The sequence below is a fragment of the Zalophus californianus genome, chromosome 5 (genome assembly GCF_009762305.2).
Source record: "Zalophus californianus isolate mZalCal1 chromosome 5, mZalCal1.pri.v2, whole genome shotgun sequence".
NCBI classification, from domain to species: domain Eukaryota; kingdom Metazoa; phylum Chordata; class Mammalia; order Carnivora; family Otariidae; genus Zalophus; species Zalophus californianus.
The window spans coordinates 128,467,491-128,486,359 of NC_045599.1; the positions used below are offsets into that span (position 1 = coordinate 128,467,491).

Genomic DNA, 18,869 nt, shown 5'->3' on the forward strand with positions numbered 1-18,869 from the left:
ATTGAAAAATATTTTTGTAAATTTTTTTATAAAATAAGGAAGATGCACATACTTCTAAATATTATCAATATACTTTTTAGCTAGGTGGCAGAATTATAGTAACTTATTTTCTTCCCTGTAACTTTCTGTTTCTCAATTTTTCTATAATATTCATGTATTGTAATTAGCAAAGAAAGGTAATACAAGCTTTATCTGTGAATGCAAGGAATTCTAGTACCTAATATTTGCACTGCACTGGCCCATTTATAATGTGCACTCACATGCATTTTTTCCAAATACACGCTATGTTTGCATTACCAGCTTGCAAAACTCAGAATAAATGTTTTTCATTTTGACCAGTCTCCACCACTATCTCAGTGAACTCAATAGTATAATTGCATTCTGATCTGGGGTCAAAAAGTGAAACCAACACTTGGCCTATGCAAAGAGAAGGGGAAAGACACCCATGGCAACAAGGAGGAAAAAGGGGTGTTTATCCTGCAAGCCTCAAATCTCTCATCTTCTCCACTACAGGAATCAGGAGCTACTTTTGTTTCATCAACTTTTCTTTAGCCCTGTGAGAATTGTGTTTTATTATCTGTTTATGTGCAATGCTCTACTCTTTGAGTTGATTGACTAAGCCAGGGCATCAAAGCAGGAAAGTGAGGTGTATGCTTTAAGGTTTAGATCCTGTCTAACTGTCTCTCAACAGCAAGAACGGGGAAGTAGAGCTCAGCATAAACAAGCCATTTGTGACAAGTAACACTTATGATTCCCTATAATTGCTCAGTTTTGAGCAGGCAATGTGCATTATTTGAGAAAATGTTCCATTGTCCTACACTGTCTCCTTCAGAGAGAGCCCTAATCACATATGAAGGAAATGTTTTGTACCTGTGACCTTTTTAAACACCCTCCATCCCAGCAACACTGGGAACTTCCCCAGATCCATCTTAAGGAATCATATGCTTTCAATCATATGTGTTGGTGGGTCTCAAACTTCTATATAGGGGAGGCTGAACGGGCAGTAATCTGGAAGCAAGTGGGGCTGGGAGCAGTAGCTTTAAAAAATGCTTTTACCTCAATTTATACTAATGGTTATTTTATTTTCACACTGCAGCCCATTACAAACCCCTATGTGTAACCTGCTTAGATATATAGACACATACAATTATATTACCAAAATAAAAGTTTTGTGAAATAATACACTTGCATGTGTGACACACTTTGACATGTTCTATTACATCGATATAGTCTAGTCTATTCTATTAAAAATCATGCCCAAATCTCATTAAAATATTCCAACCGTCCATCACGGTGGTAACCTGCAGTGGGAAACACGTTTGAGAGGGGTCGTTAGGGCCTGGATTTATGACCATCCAGAGTGCTGGAGGGAGTGATGCTCACTCCCAGACAATCCGTGACCACCCCAAGTAGGAGGTATCTTCTTGCTCTGAGTTCTCAAAGAAGAAAAGCTTGAGACCTTACGAGAAGTCCTGGGAGTGTTCAATATCACAAATTTCTAAGTTCCTTTTTATGGAACCAAGTCTATTGAGGTAATTCAAATTACTGGCTTTCTCAGGACCTCTTTGGACAGCTTAGAGAGAGGGGAAACTGGAAGCACAGTTACCGTAGGAAGAACTGTTGAAGAGCTCGATGTTGAAGAAGGCGTAGTCTCCACTGGTCATCCCATGCTTGTGCGCCGCCAGCATGATGCCCCGGATGGTGTCGCTGCTCGCACACATGATCACCACTGGGGAGGGAGGAACAAACAACATGTGTGAAACGCCCTTTCCCACAGGCCAGTGAGGACACGGAAACCAGGGGTGGGGACGTCTGACAAGGAACCAGGGACTAATATAGCCCTAAAGCACCACCTTACTCATGACTTACTAATTACAGAGGGAAAGAAGAGGAGCTTGACAGTGGAGAAAGCGAGCGGACGCCTGCATAACCAGGTGATGGAAGCCCCCATCACCAACCATGGGAGCACACGCATGAACCAACACCCAGGACCAAAAAGGTCAAAATGGGCAACGTGAATCCAATCAGGAGAGCAGCCAAAAACCCAGCTTTGGAAATGTTCTAACCCAAAAAGGGGTTAGAGGAACAGAAAACTAAAATGTGTGATCCTGCATCTTAAAAAAATAATAATAATAAAAGTTTTGCTATAAAGGGCATTATTGAGACAACTGGAAAAATTTGGGGAAGTCTATAAATTAGATAGCAGTATTGCATCTGTGTTAAAAGTTTTTGCTTTTCATACTTATACTGTGGCTTTGTAAGTGAGTGCCCTTGTTCTTGGGGAGCACACACCTAAGTATTTAAGGGTAAGGGAGCATGACGGCTCTACTTACTTCTCAAATCGTTCCTAAAAAGATACGTGTGTGTGTGTGTGCGTGTGTGTGTGTGTGTATTTGAAGGTGGTAGGAAGGGAAAGAGCGGGGAGAGATTTGGAGTGAAAGCATATGGGGCAAAATGTTAAAACTGGTGACAGTCGAGGTCAAGGCTGTACAGAGTTTCCTTAAACTTTCTTACATCTTCTCTAAAAGTATAAAATTATTTCAAAATCAAGTTTTTTAAAAAAAGACTTCAAAGATATCATCAAATTTGCCCAATACAAGCCAGTGAAGAGTATCAACAGCTTTTTGTACTGCACAGCATGGCAAATACATTTTCCTGAGAAAGCAAACTGACGGCTCTAGGGAGAACAGTCGTTTGGCAAATCAGAGGATGCAGGGAGTGGTGTAAGTTTTCTGCTATCTGAATGTTGAAACATTTCTCTCAAGCTGTCTCAACGTGTATAGGAAATAGTTAACGAGACTCCAGGACCCTCCTCATGTTCTCTCCGTTTGTACCCACACTGGCAGGTTTGAGGAGCTTTAAGCAGCTCCAAAACATTGTGGCCTGCCACGTGTGAGCTACACCAGGCTGGCGTGAAGCGGGTACCTGGCTGTCATCCAGTTAATTCCATCACTGTCGGTGGCCTCTGGTCCCCATGACGCAGACCACTGTGTTTCACAGGAGACCCGGGGAGGCCCGGGGGGGGGGGGCGGGCGTCCCCACATTATCACCACACACGCCAGCCCTCTGCGATGTGTCTGTTTTTTGTAAAAGCATGGGTGCTGAAAGACGTCAAACAAACTCCAGGCTGGGCCAAAGCTGCCTTGGCAACCTGCACGAAGGGTTAGGCGCCTGTTGATATGTCGTTTATTACACATGTTAATTCAGAGTGTTAGATCGTGACTCTGACATTTCTTACTACAGAAGGGCTCGCTGAGCAGGCTCACGCTCTGGAGAACAAGTTTTAACAATACGAAATTCCATAAGGTCTGTAACTGTGGGAGTAGGTGTTGTTTGTGCCTAGAAATACTGGTATATATTTGGAATAAATAGTCAAATTCCAAGATGCCTTAGCAAGGAAGCTTTGAAAGAAACTCTTCATCACTCATTAGGACCTACACTCTTGTTTCAGCTCTGATTCAATTTTAGTCCCTTGAAATGATAAAAAGAGCCACGGTGTCCCACAGAGCAGCCAATAAGGAAAAGGCTGAGGCTAGACAAGTTTCAAGAGTGCAGATTCCAAGAGTGGGCATCTACAGAAGGACCCCGGAGGCTCTAGCTAACTGTCCACCAGCAGCCCCCATCATTTTGTGATCAATTTATCATAGTCCGGAGTCTGGCCCTAAACCCCCAGATATAGAACCTAATTCTATCGGCACATGAAGAGTAGAGTCATTGCTTGGAAGTAGAATCCCAATAATCTAACGCAGATGTTTTTAGATACTCTCAAATGCAGATAACTTCATTTCAATGAGGACCCCAGTGGTCACACACACATTTGCATCAACATGTCCCTGGGCATGCCAAATGAGAAGCCATAGTGTAAGCAGTCCGATGTTAGGTGAGGATGGAATCTGAATCAAGGAGGTCAGTTGGAGGATTCAGGCATCCAAAGGCATCAGGCCTTGGTAAACGTAAGCATCCATGGAAGTGCTATACCTAGCCCAGGACCTAACAGGCTGTGTCCTCAGGCTGGAACATAAGCTTTCCTAAGTCCTGGATGGGCTCTGCCTGACACTGCCCCCCTGTCACTTCTTTGTCTATTTTTACAGCTCTGGCCCATCTCCTTCTCCCTATTTCCATCACCACAAAGACCAAACCCTCTGACAGACACACTCTTTCTTTAAATGTCAGTACCTGCTGGGACTGAGCAAGAGTGACACAGAGCAGCAGTGTGTCTATCTGAGCAGACTTTAATTATTCTAGATCTCATCCATTTTGTGTTGACCATGCAGTTAAATCCTCCTTTGTGAGAACTAATTTCCAAGTTCACGGGCAGGATATTGTTTTTCTTGCATAAAAGAAGCCCATAATGCACATTATCATCCAGTTGAAGTTGGAGCAAGCACTTACAGACACTGGCAAAGCAGAGAGAATGCAGAATCCTTCTAGATTTGTAGAATGTTTCCTAATCTCATATGGCTGTTTCATTCATGCCTAATTCAACAGCAACTATTTTTAGCAACTTGCCTTTATACAATCTGTCAGAAGGTTTAAAATAGTTTTCACTAAAATAGCTTTCTCCTCCTGCTCATGTTTCATCAGTTTATATAATAACTAATTAAATTACACATCTATTATAATAAATACAACTGGGATAAACGGATTTGGCGACAACTCTTGGAGGGTATATGGACAAGTGTGAGAAGCGTGCGGCCATAATCAGGAGAAGCATACAGTGACCAGCATTCACCAAGAGTCAGTACAGTGTGTGGAGCAAGAGAGCTGCAGCTGACCCTGCGGGCGGCTTAAATGACGGCCAATTAAGACAATCTGTGCTGTATTGAAGTAGAGTTAAATATATAAATACTCACTTTTTGGTCAAATTGTTAAGCTTGTAAAACGAGGGATGATGGTGTGATTCTAAGGTTCTGGATGGACTGTTCATCATTCTGCTCTATTTCTCTCTTTGCCAAAGACTTGTGATGTCCCATGGCATCCTCCACTATCTGACTCCCAGTGTCTTCTGGAAGTGACTTTGCAATCACTCTAAGAATGGCAGAGAGAAGCGTTAAAGGGTGGCTACAGAAGCCAATTCAGAGAACCAGAAACAGTCCAGGTGGCATACCTGAGTTAGGGGGGATATCTTTTCCCCAGTCTTATGTTTCCATCTGGGGTTACCTCTAAGAGGGTGAGACTCCTCATCCCTCAATGTGCCTTCATTTATCCCTCCCTCCCCCACCACCACCCAGAGGAAAAGGAGTAAATTGTTGGATTGGTGAGGTGAGTCTGAAAACAAAAATGGCATGCTGGATCCTTTCTTCCTTCCTCTTTTGGGTGCATGTCTGCTTGCAGAGGGGCACATATTAAGGGAGAAATAACAGTAAGTAGCAACAAATCTAAGTGGCAACAAATCTAAATCCATGTTTTCCGATTGGTTTTATCAATAATAAAAACATGGGGCACCCAGGTGGCTCAGTCGTTAAGCGTCTGCCTTCGGCTCAGGTCATGATCCCAGGGTCCTGAGATCGAGTCCCGCATCGGGCTCCCTGCTCGGCGGGAAGCCTGCTTCTCCCTCTCTCCCACTCCCACTCCCCCTGCTTGTGTTCCCTCTCTCGCTGTGTCTCTCTCTGTCAAATAAATAAATAAAATCTTTAAAAAATAATAATAATAATAAAAACATATTTTGGGGGCACCTGGGTGGCTCGGTTGGTTAAGCGTCCGCCTTCTGCTCAGGTCGTGATCTCGGGTTCCTGGGATCAAGCCCCTGCTCAGTGGGGAGTCTGTTTCTCCCTCTCCCTCTGCTCCTCCCCCCATTCGTGCTTGCTCACATGCTCTCTCTCAAATAAATAAAGTCTTTTAAAAGAACATATTTTCACATTCTCTATCTGACTCTTGCATCCATTTTCCATTTAATTCTAAGCTTAAAAAAGAAAGAGATGTTACTTTATGGAAGCAAAGCAATATATGCCATATGCTGCAAATTGAAAATATGATAGCAGAAATTAGAAACCAAAACTTAATAGAAATTTGGGGAGCAAAGAAATATTTAAATGAGAGGAATTTCTTCTTAAAAGACAGGTGGTAAATAGGAGAAAAGAGGTAAGGAAGGTAGAGTTTCAATCCAGTAAGTCTAACATCCAAATAATACAAATTCTAGAAAGACAAACAGAGAAAATGAAGGGGATAAAAGAAATAATTTAAGAAATTTTTTCAGAACTAAAAGACATGAGTCTCTGAACTGAAGAGGTGTACCCTCCAATACCCTGATATGCATAAGGCAAGATACTGGCATGAAAGTACATCATAACAAAATGTTAAAACTTTGAGAGCAAGGAGAAAATTCTAAAGTTTTTCAGGAAAAAAATAACAGATAACAAACAATAGGTCAAGAATCCAAATCGATTCAAACTTCCTAGTAGCAACATAGGAATCTGTAAGACAATCCTTCAGATCTTGAGGGAAAATGATTTCCAACCTAGAATTCCATAAAAATGTATAAGGGTAGAATGAAGACATTTTCGGTCATGAAAATGACCTTTCGGTCATGAAAGGTATCAAGCTTTAGCTCTCCTACATCCTTTCTGAGAAAGCTCCTGGAGGAAGTGATCCACCAAAACAAGAACACAAACTAAGAAAGAGGAACACCTAGGGATCTAGTCAGAGAGAGAGAGGGGCAATGAGAGTTGCAGGGGGTGTTAAAGAAAGAATCCAGAGTGACAACTGTGCAATCTGCTTAGAAAATAACCAAACTGGAGCATCTCAGGGGCTTACAATAGAGTTGATGGATGATTTGGTTGTAACTCCATAGGAAACTAAGCAAACAAGCAAAAACAGACTTTTTTTTTAACCCAAGGAAAACTAGAACAAAGCAGGAAATGTCATTGTAATAGCTGATTTGGTCCGACTACAGATAGCATTTAGAGGACAATGATAGAGACACTGAAAGCTGAGCTAACCAAAAATTCTTACACCACCGTTCTGAGAGGGTGTGTGCAAGGACACACACACGCATGCATGCGCGCACGTGCGATGGAATATTATGCAGCCATCAAAAAATGAAATCTTGCCATTTGCAATGACGTGGATGGAACTAGAGGGTATTATGCTGAGCGAAATAAGTCAATCAGGGAAAGACATGTATCATATGCTCTCACTGATATGAGGAATTTGAGAAATAAGACAGAGGATCATAGGGGAAGGGAGGGAAAAATGAAACAAGACAAAACTGGAGAGGGAGACAAACCATAAGAGACTCCTAATCTCAGGAGACAAACTGAGGGTTGCTGGAGTGGTGGGGGGTGGGAGGGATTGGGTGGCTGGTGATGGACATTGGGGAGGGTATGTGCCATGGTGAGTGCTGTGAATTGTGTAAGACTGATGAATCACAGACCTGTACCCCCGAAACAAATAATACATTATATGTTAATAAAAAATTTTTTTAAAAATTTTTTTAATTAAAATAAGGTAAAAAAAATGATGTCTGCAAGGAGAGCTCGAGCAGGTGGTTAATACGCAGGAGAAGAGAACTAAATTATCATCTGTCCCTGGGATGGCAAGAGACAAACCCTCAAACCGAAATAATCAAAGTCACATGTTATTTAGAGGTATGAAGTCAAATACCTACAGAAATCACTGCAAGAGCTGAAAGTACTTTCCTCTGGCAAGTGAAACATGGAAAGTGTGAGGGAGCAAACTCTTATTCTTGGGTGATCTTCTGACTTTTTAATCTATGTAACTGTATAAGTAACTCCCATAAAATTAGTATCTTTTTTTAAAAAAGACTTCTTTCTGGCTGTTTCTACACTATACAGCAATGGGTTTCATTTGCAAAATAGAGATTGCACTTTTGTTTTTCACAAAGGTCCATCCACTCCAAAGACTTTCAGAGTTTCTACACTGCAGCTTACAGTGCTTCATTTTTCCCCTGCTGTGTGTTAGTTATTTTACACTTATCATGCGTTCTTTGCTTGAAAATTCTGCTGATCAACCATTTGGTCATTTATCCTAGTCTAAATCTAAAAATAAGTGACTCTTGTACTGATTAAATACTGTTGTCTCTATAGTTGTTAGCAGGCCCACATCAGTGACACACTAATAACTAAGAGGCTAAAACTACAGTTCTTCATACAAAAAATGTGTGTGTATACTCCTTCCAGTTCTGTGTTTCCTAAGATGCATAGACAAAACAACTGCTAGCTTCTATTGCTTGAAAAAATTGTTATTTTTAAACTTGTCTTTTTAAAAAAAATAAATTTATTGTTGACTATAGAATACTGAGGGCAGTCGTGGACTAGCATTGAATAAGTTTTAAGTAAAGATCATTATGTTTTTACTGATACAGACTCAGGCATGTGTATTTCGGTGATGCTCTATGTTGGCTAAAGACAAAAGATGGAAAAAATTTTTAATTATTGACCTTGATGGTAAATCCTTAAAAGGAATGATCAGTTCCCCTCAGTTCTTCATTTTACAGTACAGCACATAGCCAAGTGAAATTTTAGTCATATTATTATTTGAGATGGTGGCATTATCAGTTTTTACCCGTTAGGAAATTCAAACATTCTCGATATGATTTTAAAGATGAAAATAAGTTCAGAAAAAGTGCTAAGAATGTTATCACCAAAAGATGGGGGGGGGGAGGACAGACACTCTCTGGTTCTATGATGTTTCATATGGAGTTTTCGAGGACAAAATTGTGGTCGGTTATTATGTTTTTAATATTTGAGTGAGCACAAATCCAAACCCCAGATCAGCGTGAAGAGGCCTAATTCTCATCTGACCCCACTGTTCCAGCAGGAGGAAATCCCTGCTCAGAGAAGGTAAATGCTTTGCCCAGGGCCATGCAGCAGCGGAGAGGGGACCCCAAAGCCAGAGCATCTGCTCCTCCTGCCAGAGTTCTCTCCCCAAGGCATGGCCTCACCTCGGTAAGGACGATTATCATCATATATATAAAATAAGAATAACGATAATCAAACGTCACATTGACTGAGCATCCGGTATGTGCCTGGCACTGTTTCAGCACATTCCACGTGTTCACTCACTTAACCCTCCCAGCATCCCCAACATGGGCTGCCCCAGCTACTGCCACTTTAGCTGAGGAGCCTGAGGTATGAGGCTTAGTAGCAGCAGCCAAACCTCTTTTGCTAGGGCAGGTGCTCTGGAAGTCAAACTCCACGGAACCCCTGAACTGAAGCCCTATTTAACACTTTAACCACTTATGGCAAAGTAAGGGTGATTAGTAAAAGATCCCCAGAGAGAGCTTTGTGATCAAGCAACTTTCACCCGAGGGTAGGGAAAGAGGGAATGGGAGAGAAGACTTAGTAGAGAAACGGTTTTGTTTTATATTTATGAATATTTATCCTTCTGCCAAGTCATTGTTGGAAATAGACTTTAGATTATGAATGATAGCCTCATCACCTGCAATACACACAGTTCAGCCCAGCAAACTTTCACCACTAAATTCAAACCAAAATAAAAGAGAGAGAGAGAAGGAGAAGCAGCAAAAAGACCTGGGAACAGCTATGAGGCTTCAGGAATTAAATTAATCCGAGGCACCAGACTGTAGTCCAAGCTCTCTGAAGCCCCCAGGCCTAGCAGGGCACTGGCACCTCCCTACCCCTTGCCTCAGCCACACCATTGTGAGGCTGAGGGGACCGGTGGCTGCGATCTGCCCTCATGGGGCCGACCGCTCCCCTGAGGCCATGGATCTCAGGCGGTGTGTGCATCGGTCACCGCCAGCATTTAGACCTTCAGGGCTGTAGCAGCATAGACGGGTTGGCAGACCGCGGCTCGCGCCCGCCGGATAACACCCCCCTCCTCCCCGCCCCCCCCCCCCCCCCCCCCCCCGGCCATCTCCAGCCCTTCGTGCCATGAAAACCAGAGCTGAAGAATCAGGTTCCGGGGACACAGGGCAACCTGAGGTCTACAGGCTCTGCAAAAACCTGGGGACTGGGAGAGGGGAAAGAAGTAGATGTGGGCTTCTCCGCCGGGCGTGACGAGTCCTCAGCGGTTGGACACAAGTGCCCTTTTTCATAATCAGCAAAACCGGCGCCCCGCCTGCTTGTCTGGCAGGGATTCGGCGCAGACAGCTTGGAGTTCGAATGCTCAAAACTTGGCCATGCATCCCCACTGTCAACACTGTCAACACCTCCCACTTCTTCTCTCTAAAGAGTGCGTTCACTCCCCAGTCCGAGTGGCCAAACTGAGCAAGGGGGCGACCACGATGCCATCCTCCAGGGAGCTTCTGCCCACTCTCACCTGTTCCTGAGGCTTCTAGCTTCCGGTTGCGCTGTGTCCCACAGCCACAGCGCCCAGGCGCCTGGCCGTGCCGAGTCGTGGACCAGCCCTGTGTTTGGCTCAGCCCTTCTCGCCTGTGGCTTCCCCGCGTGGGGTCGTGGGGAACTTTGCCCCGACTGCACCACTGGCAATCCAGGAGCGTGCGCGCCGAGGGGGAAGCCGAGGTGGGTTCCCCGGCTCCCCCCGGGGACTCTGCACCCCAAACCTGACACAGGAAAGAGGGAATGCACTATGCTGGGATCTCAGCCCACCTTCACGCAGCCTACACTGCAGTAAAATGGGCCGCACTGGGGTCTTCTGCAATTAGGTATCCTCGACCACCCGCTTCTCCTCCCGCTCCCTGCTCCCTGCCGCGGTAGCCGCCATCCTCAGCCTTGAGCTTTGTCGGGTTTGGTAGTTATTCAAACTCCCACAGACCCGGGGAGAAAACTTGGGGCGCACGTGCAAAGGCTGTAAGCGCCCGCTTCCCCAGCGCGAGCTCTTGCAAAGCCTCGCTCGGGGCGCTTTAGAGACCTTGGAGCCGACCGCGCGGGGGGGGGGGGTAGTAAGCGTCGCCCGAGTCCAGACACAGCGAGGCATTTTTGGTGGAAACCACAGAGGCTCGTTTATAAGGGTCACGGAAGGAATGAGAAGGGCGAAACAATGACCCTTTAAAAGAAAGCTGGGATTTGTGGAAGGTGCAGCCAAGGAAACCCTTGGAACGAAGCTAGACAAGTAGCCGCTAGCCAGTTGTGGAGCGAAAAAACATGCTTCCGCACTAGGAGGGGGCGCACGATGGTAAAGGACTGAGTAACTAATTCTCTCGGCCGCGGGACGCTTTCAGACCCTGGTTGCAGTAGGGCACCGAGAGTGCGCCCCCAATCACCAGTCTGGCGCTGGCGAAGGGAGAGAGAGGAAGAAAAACCCAAGCAATCTGACAGCACCTGTCGGACCTGGGCATTCGGGAGCTGCAGGCCCAGATGCCCCTCCCCCAGGCTCCACCACCCGCCTCGGACCTCTATATTCACCCCGCGACCGCGAAGGGAGATGGTCAAAAGTTGTCGCAGCCAAACGGTGCACACCCGGGCGAATCCCCGCGTGCGCGTCCTCCCCGGGTCCTCGGTGCAGCAGGGGGTGGTAGGGTCCGCAGAGGAGCGGACGGGTGTGTAGGGAGAGCCGCGAGAGCGGTTGGGTTAGGGCCGGAATTCCGGGGCGCACTCCTGCTCACCTCGCTCACTGGCCTGGATGTAGCGCACTATGTCGTCCAGGTCCAAGTCTTTGGCCTCATCGAAATTGTAGGCGGACGTGTGCAAGCCCTCCTCCTGGAAGACCTCGTGGACCCCCTCGAGGGTGAAGTAGCAGTTCCGCTCCAGCTTGTCATCGCTGTAGACCAGTGCGGCGCGGCTCCACTGGTGGTGGCGGAATAGGGCGAGCATCATCTCTCCCATCTTAGCGTATGCGGGTGCCACGCGCGTGAGGTGTGAGTACTCCGTGTCCTTGTGCTGGAAGCCGGCGGCCAGTGCCCCTGCCGACAGCATAGGCAGGTCCCAGTGCGACGCAAGCCGGGCCACGGGCGCTGCTGCGTACTCGCACACGGGTCCCAGGATGAGATCCGGCTTGGCGCCGCGCGCCGCCGCCACGCGGTCCACCAGGCTGAAAAGTGCGCGGTTGCCGCAGTCCGAGTCTTCATAGGCCACCTGGAAGCGAGTGCCGGGTGGCAGAAGCCGCCGCTCGGTCCCGTTGCCCTCCACGCTGCGCAGCGCGTATTCGATGGCCGGCCGCACCCGGGCCAGAGAGAACAGGTACGAGTCGTCCTGGGGCAACAGCACCAGCACCTCGATCTTCTGCGGCTGCAGTACTTCTCTCTCCCGGCGCCATCCGCCGAGGCTGGCGCTCCCGCCGCCACCGCCACGGGTGCTGCCGACCAGCAACGCCCAGACAAGCAAGACGCACGCGGAGAAAGTGAGCACCAGCAGGGACGGCATCGTGCTGCAGGAAAGAGCCTGCCCTCGCTGCCGACTCGCCCTCTGCCCCCCACCCACCCTTCCTCTTTCCTCCCCACTCTTCTCTCCGAGGTCCCTGCGCCCCCTTGGGCGCTCTAAGAAAACAGAATACCCCCTTCGCCAAAAGACAGAGAGGAAGAGTCTTTCTTTGCAGTGTCACTCGTTTAAAAAAAGAAAAAGAAAAGAAAGAAAAAGTTCACCGCGTGTAAACCTGTACGCCTGTAATATATTTATATATATATACTTATAAATATATATATATATATATTCGCCCTCCCTTTATATATACTATTTTGCTTAGAGGTGGCTTCTTATTTGGGCGTTGCTAAGATTGCTTTTGAAAGCGTATTTGTAAAAGAAAAAAAAGTTAGACTTGTCCAAGTGCTTGTAATTGACGGTGCATCTCCCCCGCGTTTGATCTCATTGATTCGCGCCGGTTCCTGGATCCATAGCCCGCGTTTAAATAGCGTGGCAGCGGCGGAGCGTGTTACCACACAAGGCGCTCCGAGGCTGGGCTTGTATTTCCAGCGGGTGGGGTGGGTGGGGGTGGGGAGTGGTGGGGGCTGGGCTGGGGGAGCCTCTCATTAACATTCTTACATCAGGGCTCCTCCCCACACCCCTACCTTCCCACCCCTCCCCGGTCCCTAACCCCAACAACTCCCAGCCAGCCCCCGGCCTTGTCCTTAAAGCCGCAGTCGCCCACGTCCGCACCGGCGGGAGTCCCCAGCACACCGCACCTCCTCTGGGATCCCCCGCCTTACCCTGGCCCCGCACGCGGCACCGCCTTCTCCAGCTCCAGGCTTTAAAAAGGGAAATGTGTTTTCTAAGTAAATGAGCGCAGGCACACACACTGTGCAAAAAACAACAGGATTAGAGGAAGGGGGTGGTCCTAGAAATTTGTAGTTTCGTTGCAAAAATCGGTAAATCCCGCTCACTCTCACCTCTTTCTCACTCCAGCCAAATTCCCTCCTGACGCGCCAACTCGGGGCGGGCACCCGACCTTCCCAGTCCCCGGGCACAAGGTCCGGGAACAGGGACCAAGGTTCCAGTGCAGACGGCTCGATCGAGGACCTAGAACTCCCAGCTAGCCCAGGCGGTACTTGCACCCCTCCCTCCCCCGCTCTCCCCTGCCGCGCGCCCGCGTTCTCCCTCTGGGCCGCGCGGTTCGCGCTGGAGTCGCCGCCGGCGTTTCCAGGATTCCAGGGACCCAACGCAAAGACCGTCAGCCCGCGAGCTGCAAGCGGAAAAGAGAAACTTGTTGCTCCCAAAGGCGAGCGAAGAGTTCGGCTTCTGGAGGTGGCGAATAGTTTGAAGAGCATCTCCGAGGCGTCCTCAAGGTTTTGTTTGCCAAACCAGGGAACTAAAGAGACCTCCCTATATCGTCACCCGAGGGTCCCCTGGGTGCAGGAGCAGCGTCCGTTCCAACCGCTTCTCCTCGCGGTCGCGAGAGACACTATGCTCGCGGTCTTGCACTGCCGAGAAAGGTCCTGTGTCGGAGACCTAGACTTGCCACTGGTCAGAGCCACAACAGCAGCGGAGACAAGGATGGAAACGGCCGTGAGTCCGTGGCCAGAGGGGCCTCGCGGGAGTCCTCCGCGCTACAGGGCAGGTCCAAATGGAACCTGACCCTCTGAACGTGACAACAGACCGAAGTCATTTGCAGTTCGAACGTGCTACATTGGACTGGGGAATTCCGATACTTAAGTGCCGCAAATTAAAATAAATTGAAAATGTTTTTAAAGGGACTTTCATTAGACTGTGTCCATGAATTCCTATTAGTCTTAGACCAACGCCCTCTTTCGGCAGAAACTTGCAGCCGGCTGTTATCGCTGATGCCACCGTCCCAGGCGCTGCGTTTCGTTGGTTTGCTGTTGGTTGTTCTTTCTTTTCTTTTTTCTTTTCTTTTCCTTGCTTTTCCTTTCTCTTCCTTTCAACAGGGAGACCCCAAAAGAGCAATCGTTCTCATTTGTAACGGTGAAAGGGCAAATTGGGATTACAGGAGACGTGGCAACTTCAAGCAACAGCGCTGGATGCCAGTTACAGCACCTCCTGAACGCTCTTTCTGGCACCGGAAATGTAATTATGGACAACAGATCACCTTCTGGATCTTTTAGATTTCAGATTATGCACTATGATCCCTGAATCTTCAAGTAGGACCTTTCTGCTCCTATAAGAACTCTCATTTATTTAGTTAGAGCTGCTAATCAATAGCAAAAGAGGCATCTTTATAAAATTTTAATTCCACAAAGAGGGTAATTCGCACACACTGGAAATTGAGATTTAGCACTTCACAGCAATTAAACCCTCCCTGAACTCCTGGGAAGAAAGAGGGAGGGAGGGAAGAAGGAAGGGAAGGAGGGAGGGAGGAAGGGAGGAAGGGAGGAAGGGAGGAAGGGAGGAAGGGAGGAAGGGAGGAAGGGAGGAAGGGAGGAAGGGAGGAAGGGAGGAAGGGAGGAAGGGAGGAAGGAAGGAAGGAAGGAAGGAAGGAAGGAAGGAAGGAAGGAAGGAAGGAAGGAAGGAAGGAAGGAAGGAAGGAGAGAGAACAGAGCTAAATCACGAATTCCAAGGGTCTTAATGGATTTCCAAACTGGTTGCCAGGAGACGTGAAGGAACCAAGGTTTCCTATTACTGCTTTCTGTGCCCTGTGTCTGGAGAACACCAATGGCGCTATGATTCTGCACACTGGGTGGTGTGGGCTTAATAGGAGAGTCTGGGGTTTCAGTGGCACCGGGCGTGATCGCTTCTGCCCCAGTCACACTGAGGGTCACACCCAGGACAGTGCGTTTATGTTTGGGTATCATAGCCTCTCGGTGGCCTTTGGATCAGCTCTCTCAACTTCCAGCTTGTCACCCAAGGGCACTGACAAACCAAGCTGTGGAAAGGAAGAGCCCCCAAACTAGAGAGCAGAACCAGAGAAGCCAGCGTTAGTGCCCTTGCTGGTGCTCAAAGCACCCCTTAAATTGTTCCAGTGAGCAGAAGCTGGGGTTCTTTTTAATTGAGGTATAATTGATATGTAACATTATATTAGTCTCAGGTGTACTACATAATGATTCCATATTTGTATATATTGGGAAATGGTCACCACAATAAGTCTAGTTATAACTTTCATCACCATGCATAGTTACAAAAATTTTCTTCTTGTGATGAGAACTTCTAAGATCTCTTTGCAACTTTCAGATTTGCAATGCAGTCTTAACTATAGGCAACACGCTATATCTTACCTCCCCAGGACTTATATATTTTATAGAAATTAGGATTCTTAAAGAAAAATTTTAATTGAAAATGTGCACATTATAGGAAGTAGGAAGTATATGAATTTTAATATTATGAGTTTGTTTACTTTCCATCAAATAAGATTTTTTCCAAGCAGCCAAAAGCCTATGTAAATTTCTTGAATACCGTGAAGTTCTCCCATCATAGAACTGGAAAAGATTTTAGAAGTCACCACACTGACACCCCTCACTCACTAGATGGTGAATTAGGCCAAAGAATAAAAATGAGGTACTTAAATACATCTTCGTCCCTGAGAGTATTTTAAAATGGGATTGAATTAGAAATAAGCATGTACCACCTATTATACCACGTAAGAGAAGTTTGGAGACAAAGCTAATTTCATTAAGTAATAACATTCTTTGTATTAAAATTTTATTTTATATACAGCTAAATTTTGAGGTTATACAGCACACTAAGATAATTATTAATAGAGTATAATAGAATTTTTGCAGCACTATAAACATGAATATAGATCAAGCCAAGAAAGAAGGAAAAAAGAAAAGAAAGAGAAATAACTCATCCCTTAGAGTCAATTTCTAAACATTGTTCCTTTCAAGTCTGTAAAACAGTGAAATGGAAAAAAAAAAAAAAAAAGATCCCTAACCTTTTCACTTAGTACATTGTTTCTGGCAACAATTGCTGAATGAAAACAAAAGAAAGTTACAGGGAAATGCTGAAAATAAAATTAACCAAGTGAAAGGCAATGTGAGGTCTAAACAGGATTATTACAAAAGCTAGTTGACTCTTATATAGGATTTAGAAATGTTTTCCTCCATATCCACAAACTATATTTTTGAACTTGAAGTTACTAAAATAAGGTGACCAGTTTTCTATATTCAGTTGTTTCTTTGCCGGCTCTTTGAAATGTCCGGTGTCTGTATGTTAATTCTTCCACCACCAGGAAAGACAGCATGATCCAGAGAAGCCCAACATGCCATTCTGTGAAATGTGTTAGAAATGCTATCATAAGGAAGTTTTCTCCACCAATTTTAACAGTCTGTATGACCTTCTCCCTCACAAACCCAGTGGCAACCTCTCAAGTAAGAACCCTTCCAGATTTTCACAGAGAACATCTTCTCCCTCGTGAAGCCAGCCCTGAGGTCACAGTAAGGGACAGTAAAGGATCCCTGTGAAGCCAGCAGCCCACAAAGAAAATACCTTCTGGGGACAGAATTGTTGAAAACACACTTCCCCCTAGAGGCAGAAAAGATGAAAGAATATTACGCACAATTCAGAACATTTCTGTAATTTAATGAGTATTGAGGTTTTAATTTTAACATATAGCTGATGTTTTAGAGGGAACCATTCAAGACCTGGGAGAGGAATCAGTGAATGCCAAAAAATTAAATTACAACTTTGCCTCTGGGCTTTATCTCTCCTCAAGCAGGGACTCTATTCATTGACCCCTTTTCTTCTGTTTTACAAATCTGTGATTTTTTTCCAGCACTATAAAAAATAGCAATTACATATTTTTTCCATTTAAATGTATGATTCAATTTCACCAGAAACTGCGGCTAAAGATGGGCTTGAGGGATTCTTTTGAAAACAACTCTAACAGACTTACATTCTTAAGGTCAGATTTGTTTCTGTCTTACTGTCCCCTCTTAGGTTCCCATTAGCCACAATCTCTTTTCACTTCTTTGAAGATGTCCTGAGACAAAATGACATTGGAAAGACTTGGGTGGCTCAGTCGTTAAGCGTCTGCCTTCGGTTCAGGTCGTGGTCCCAGGGTCAGCAGGAAGCCTGCTTCTCCCTCTCCCGCACTTGTGTTCCCCCTCTTGCTGTGTCTCTTTCTGTCAAATAAATAAATAAATAAATCTTTAAAAAAAAAAAGAAAGAAAGAAAGAAAGAAAGACTTCTGAAAAACGTAGAGTTACTGCTCTGGTGTAACCTGAGTACCGGGCTGGGGGCCAGGCTTCCCAGGGGCATCCTAGGGAAAGAGCACCCCCAGAGAACCCTCCCAGCTCTTAGGCAGGTTATCACCTCGCCTGTTTGACCTTCAGTGTCCTCACTGGCCTCGATTTTTCTCGCTTCTACATGGGAGATAATAATATTGTCCTGGTGTTGCAGAAATAAGGATCAGAAAAAAGTAGATGCAGGATGCTTTGTATCCCGTAGGAAAATAAATGGCAGCTCTCGTTATTAAATTCCCTCTAATGCCTGGTAAAGAGTACTAGACCAAGTAAGTGTTCAATAAATGTTTATGGAATGAAGGAATTAATTCAAAATCCAAACCAGTGTGGCTTTGGTGTAACTTGCTTGGAATTATCTATCGACCTTAACAATGTTTGTTTGGTGACAGTGGTTTCCCAGGGGGAACCCTTTTGGCAATCACTGTGATACTGGCCCTGGATTCCCAACCTCAGATATTTCCTAGTAAGCTGGAGACAAAAGCTTGTTCAAGTGTTCCCTCTGCACAGTGGAGCAAAGAGAGTAGGAGCTGATGTTTGCCACCCACAGCTGCCCTTCCCATCTCAAAGTTTCCTCCACAAAGTCAGGCTGCCTCCAGCCTCAGAGAACTAAAGGAGCAAGGGAAGCCAGGGATACATCAGAGAGTGATTTCTTTAAACAGAGGGGGGTGGGGAATAGAGCAGTTGTGCAGGGGACAGGACTTTGGGGTTGGGGAAGCAAGAGGCAGATTGTATGGAAGCACAAAGGTTGTGCTGGAAGGAATGTGTTTACTTTATAGATGGAGGACATTATCACAAATAATGAGAAAAGAATAAAATGTATCCTAATGTACTAACTACCCAGGTAATAAAAATGTGAGGCCGGAGCTTAATGCTCTCGTCCAATTCAGCAAACCTTTTAAGATACTTACAGTGTGCCAAGGACTATGGTGTTCTGGGGCTTCATTAAACCTACTGTATCAGACATTCATTTGTTTTGTTTGGGGCTATGATCTGACCCAAGTTATACTTACTTGTATGTGATAGAAAATCACGCTATAATACTCACCTGGGCTATGTTTTGGAGAAACATTATCAGGACAAAATTACATCAAATTTCAAAAACATAAAAATAATTTTCCTGCTGTTATTACATTACAATATTGAATGGTTTATACTCTAAATTAATGAGCATTAATCTATTAGAATACAGGCTTCATGAGGACTGAGGGTTTTTTCTTTAATCCTGCATTGCCTCCTTCAAGAAGGATATAGCAGGCACCTAAAATTTTCTTACCGACGATAAATCCAAAGAACACAAATTTCCCATAAAACAGAATTTAGAAGACAAATAATAAAGCAATGAAAGGAAAAAAAGATAATTCAAAGAGAAATTTGTTCATAGACACAAACATATATATAAACTTCTAAATTCATAATTTTCGAA

At 45.6% G+C, this 18,869-nt stretch overlaps 1 protein-coding gene across 6 annotated transcripts in view; it reads right to left on the reverse strand.

Moving 5' to 3' along the window:
• NPR3 (natriuretic peptide receptor 3) overlaps positions 1-13,992 on the reverse strand; it is a 70,710-nt gene extending 56,718 nt beyond the window's left edge. For 2 of the 6 annotated variants that reach the window (XR_003522292.2, XM_027606790.2), the window contains exons 1-2: positions 11,486-12,910; positions 1,607-1,729 (exon numbers count right to left, since the gene is read on the reverse strand). Coding sequence is in view for 5 of the 6 variants with exons in the window: in XM_027606790.2 (XP_027462591.1) it covers positions 1,607-1,729; positions 11,486-12,242 (880 nt within the window). In the remaining variant the exon portion in view is untranslated. Of the gene's footprint in view, positions 1-1,606; positions 1,732-11,485; positions 12,913-13,205 lie in introns of those variants that run through there. The other 4 variants (XM_027606794.2, XM_027606793.2, XM_027606791.2 and 1 more) reach the window with 3 other exon arrangements.
• Between the last annotated feature and the right edge of the window lie 4,877 nt (positions 13,993-18,869).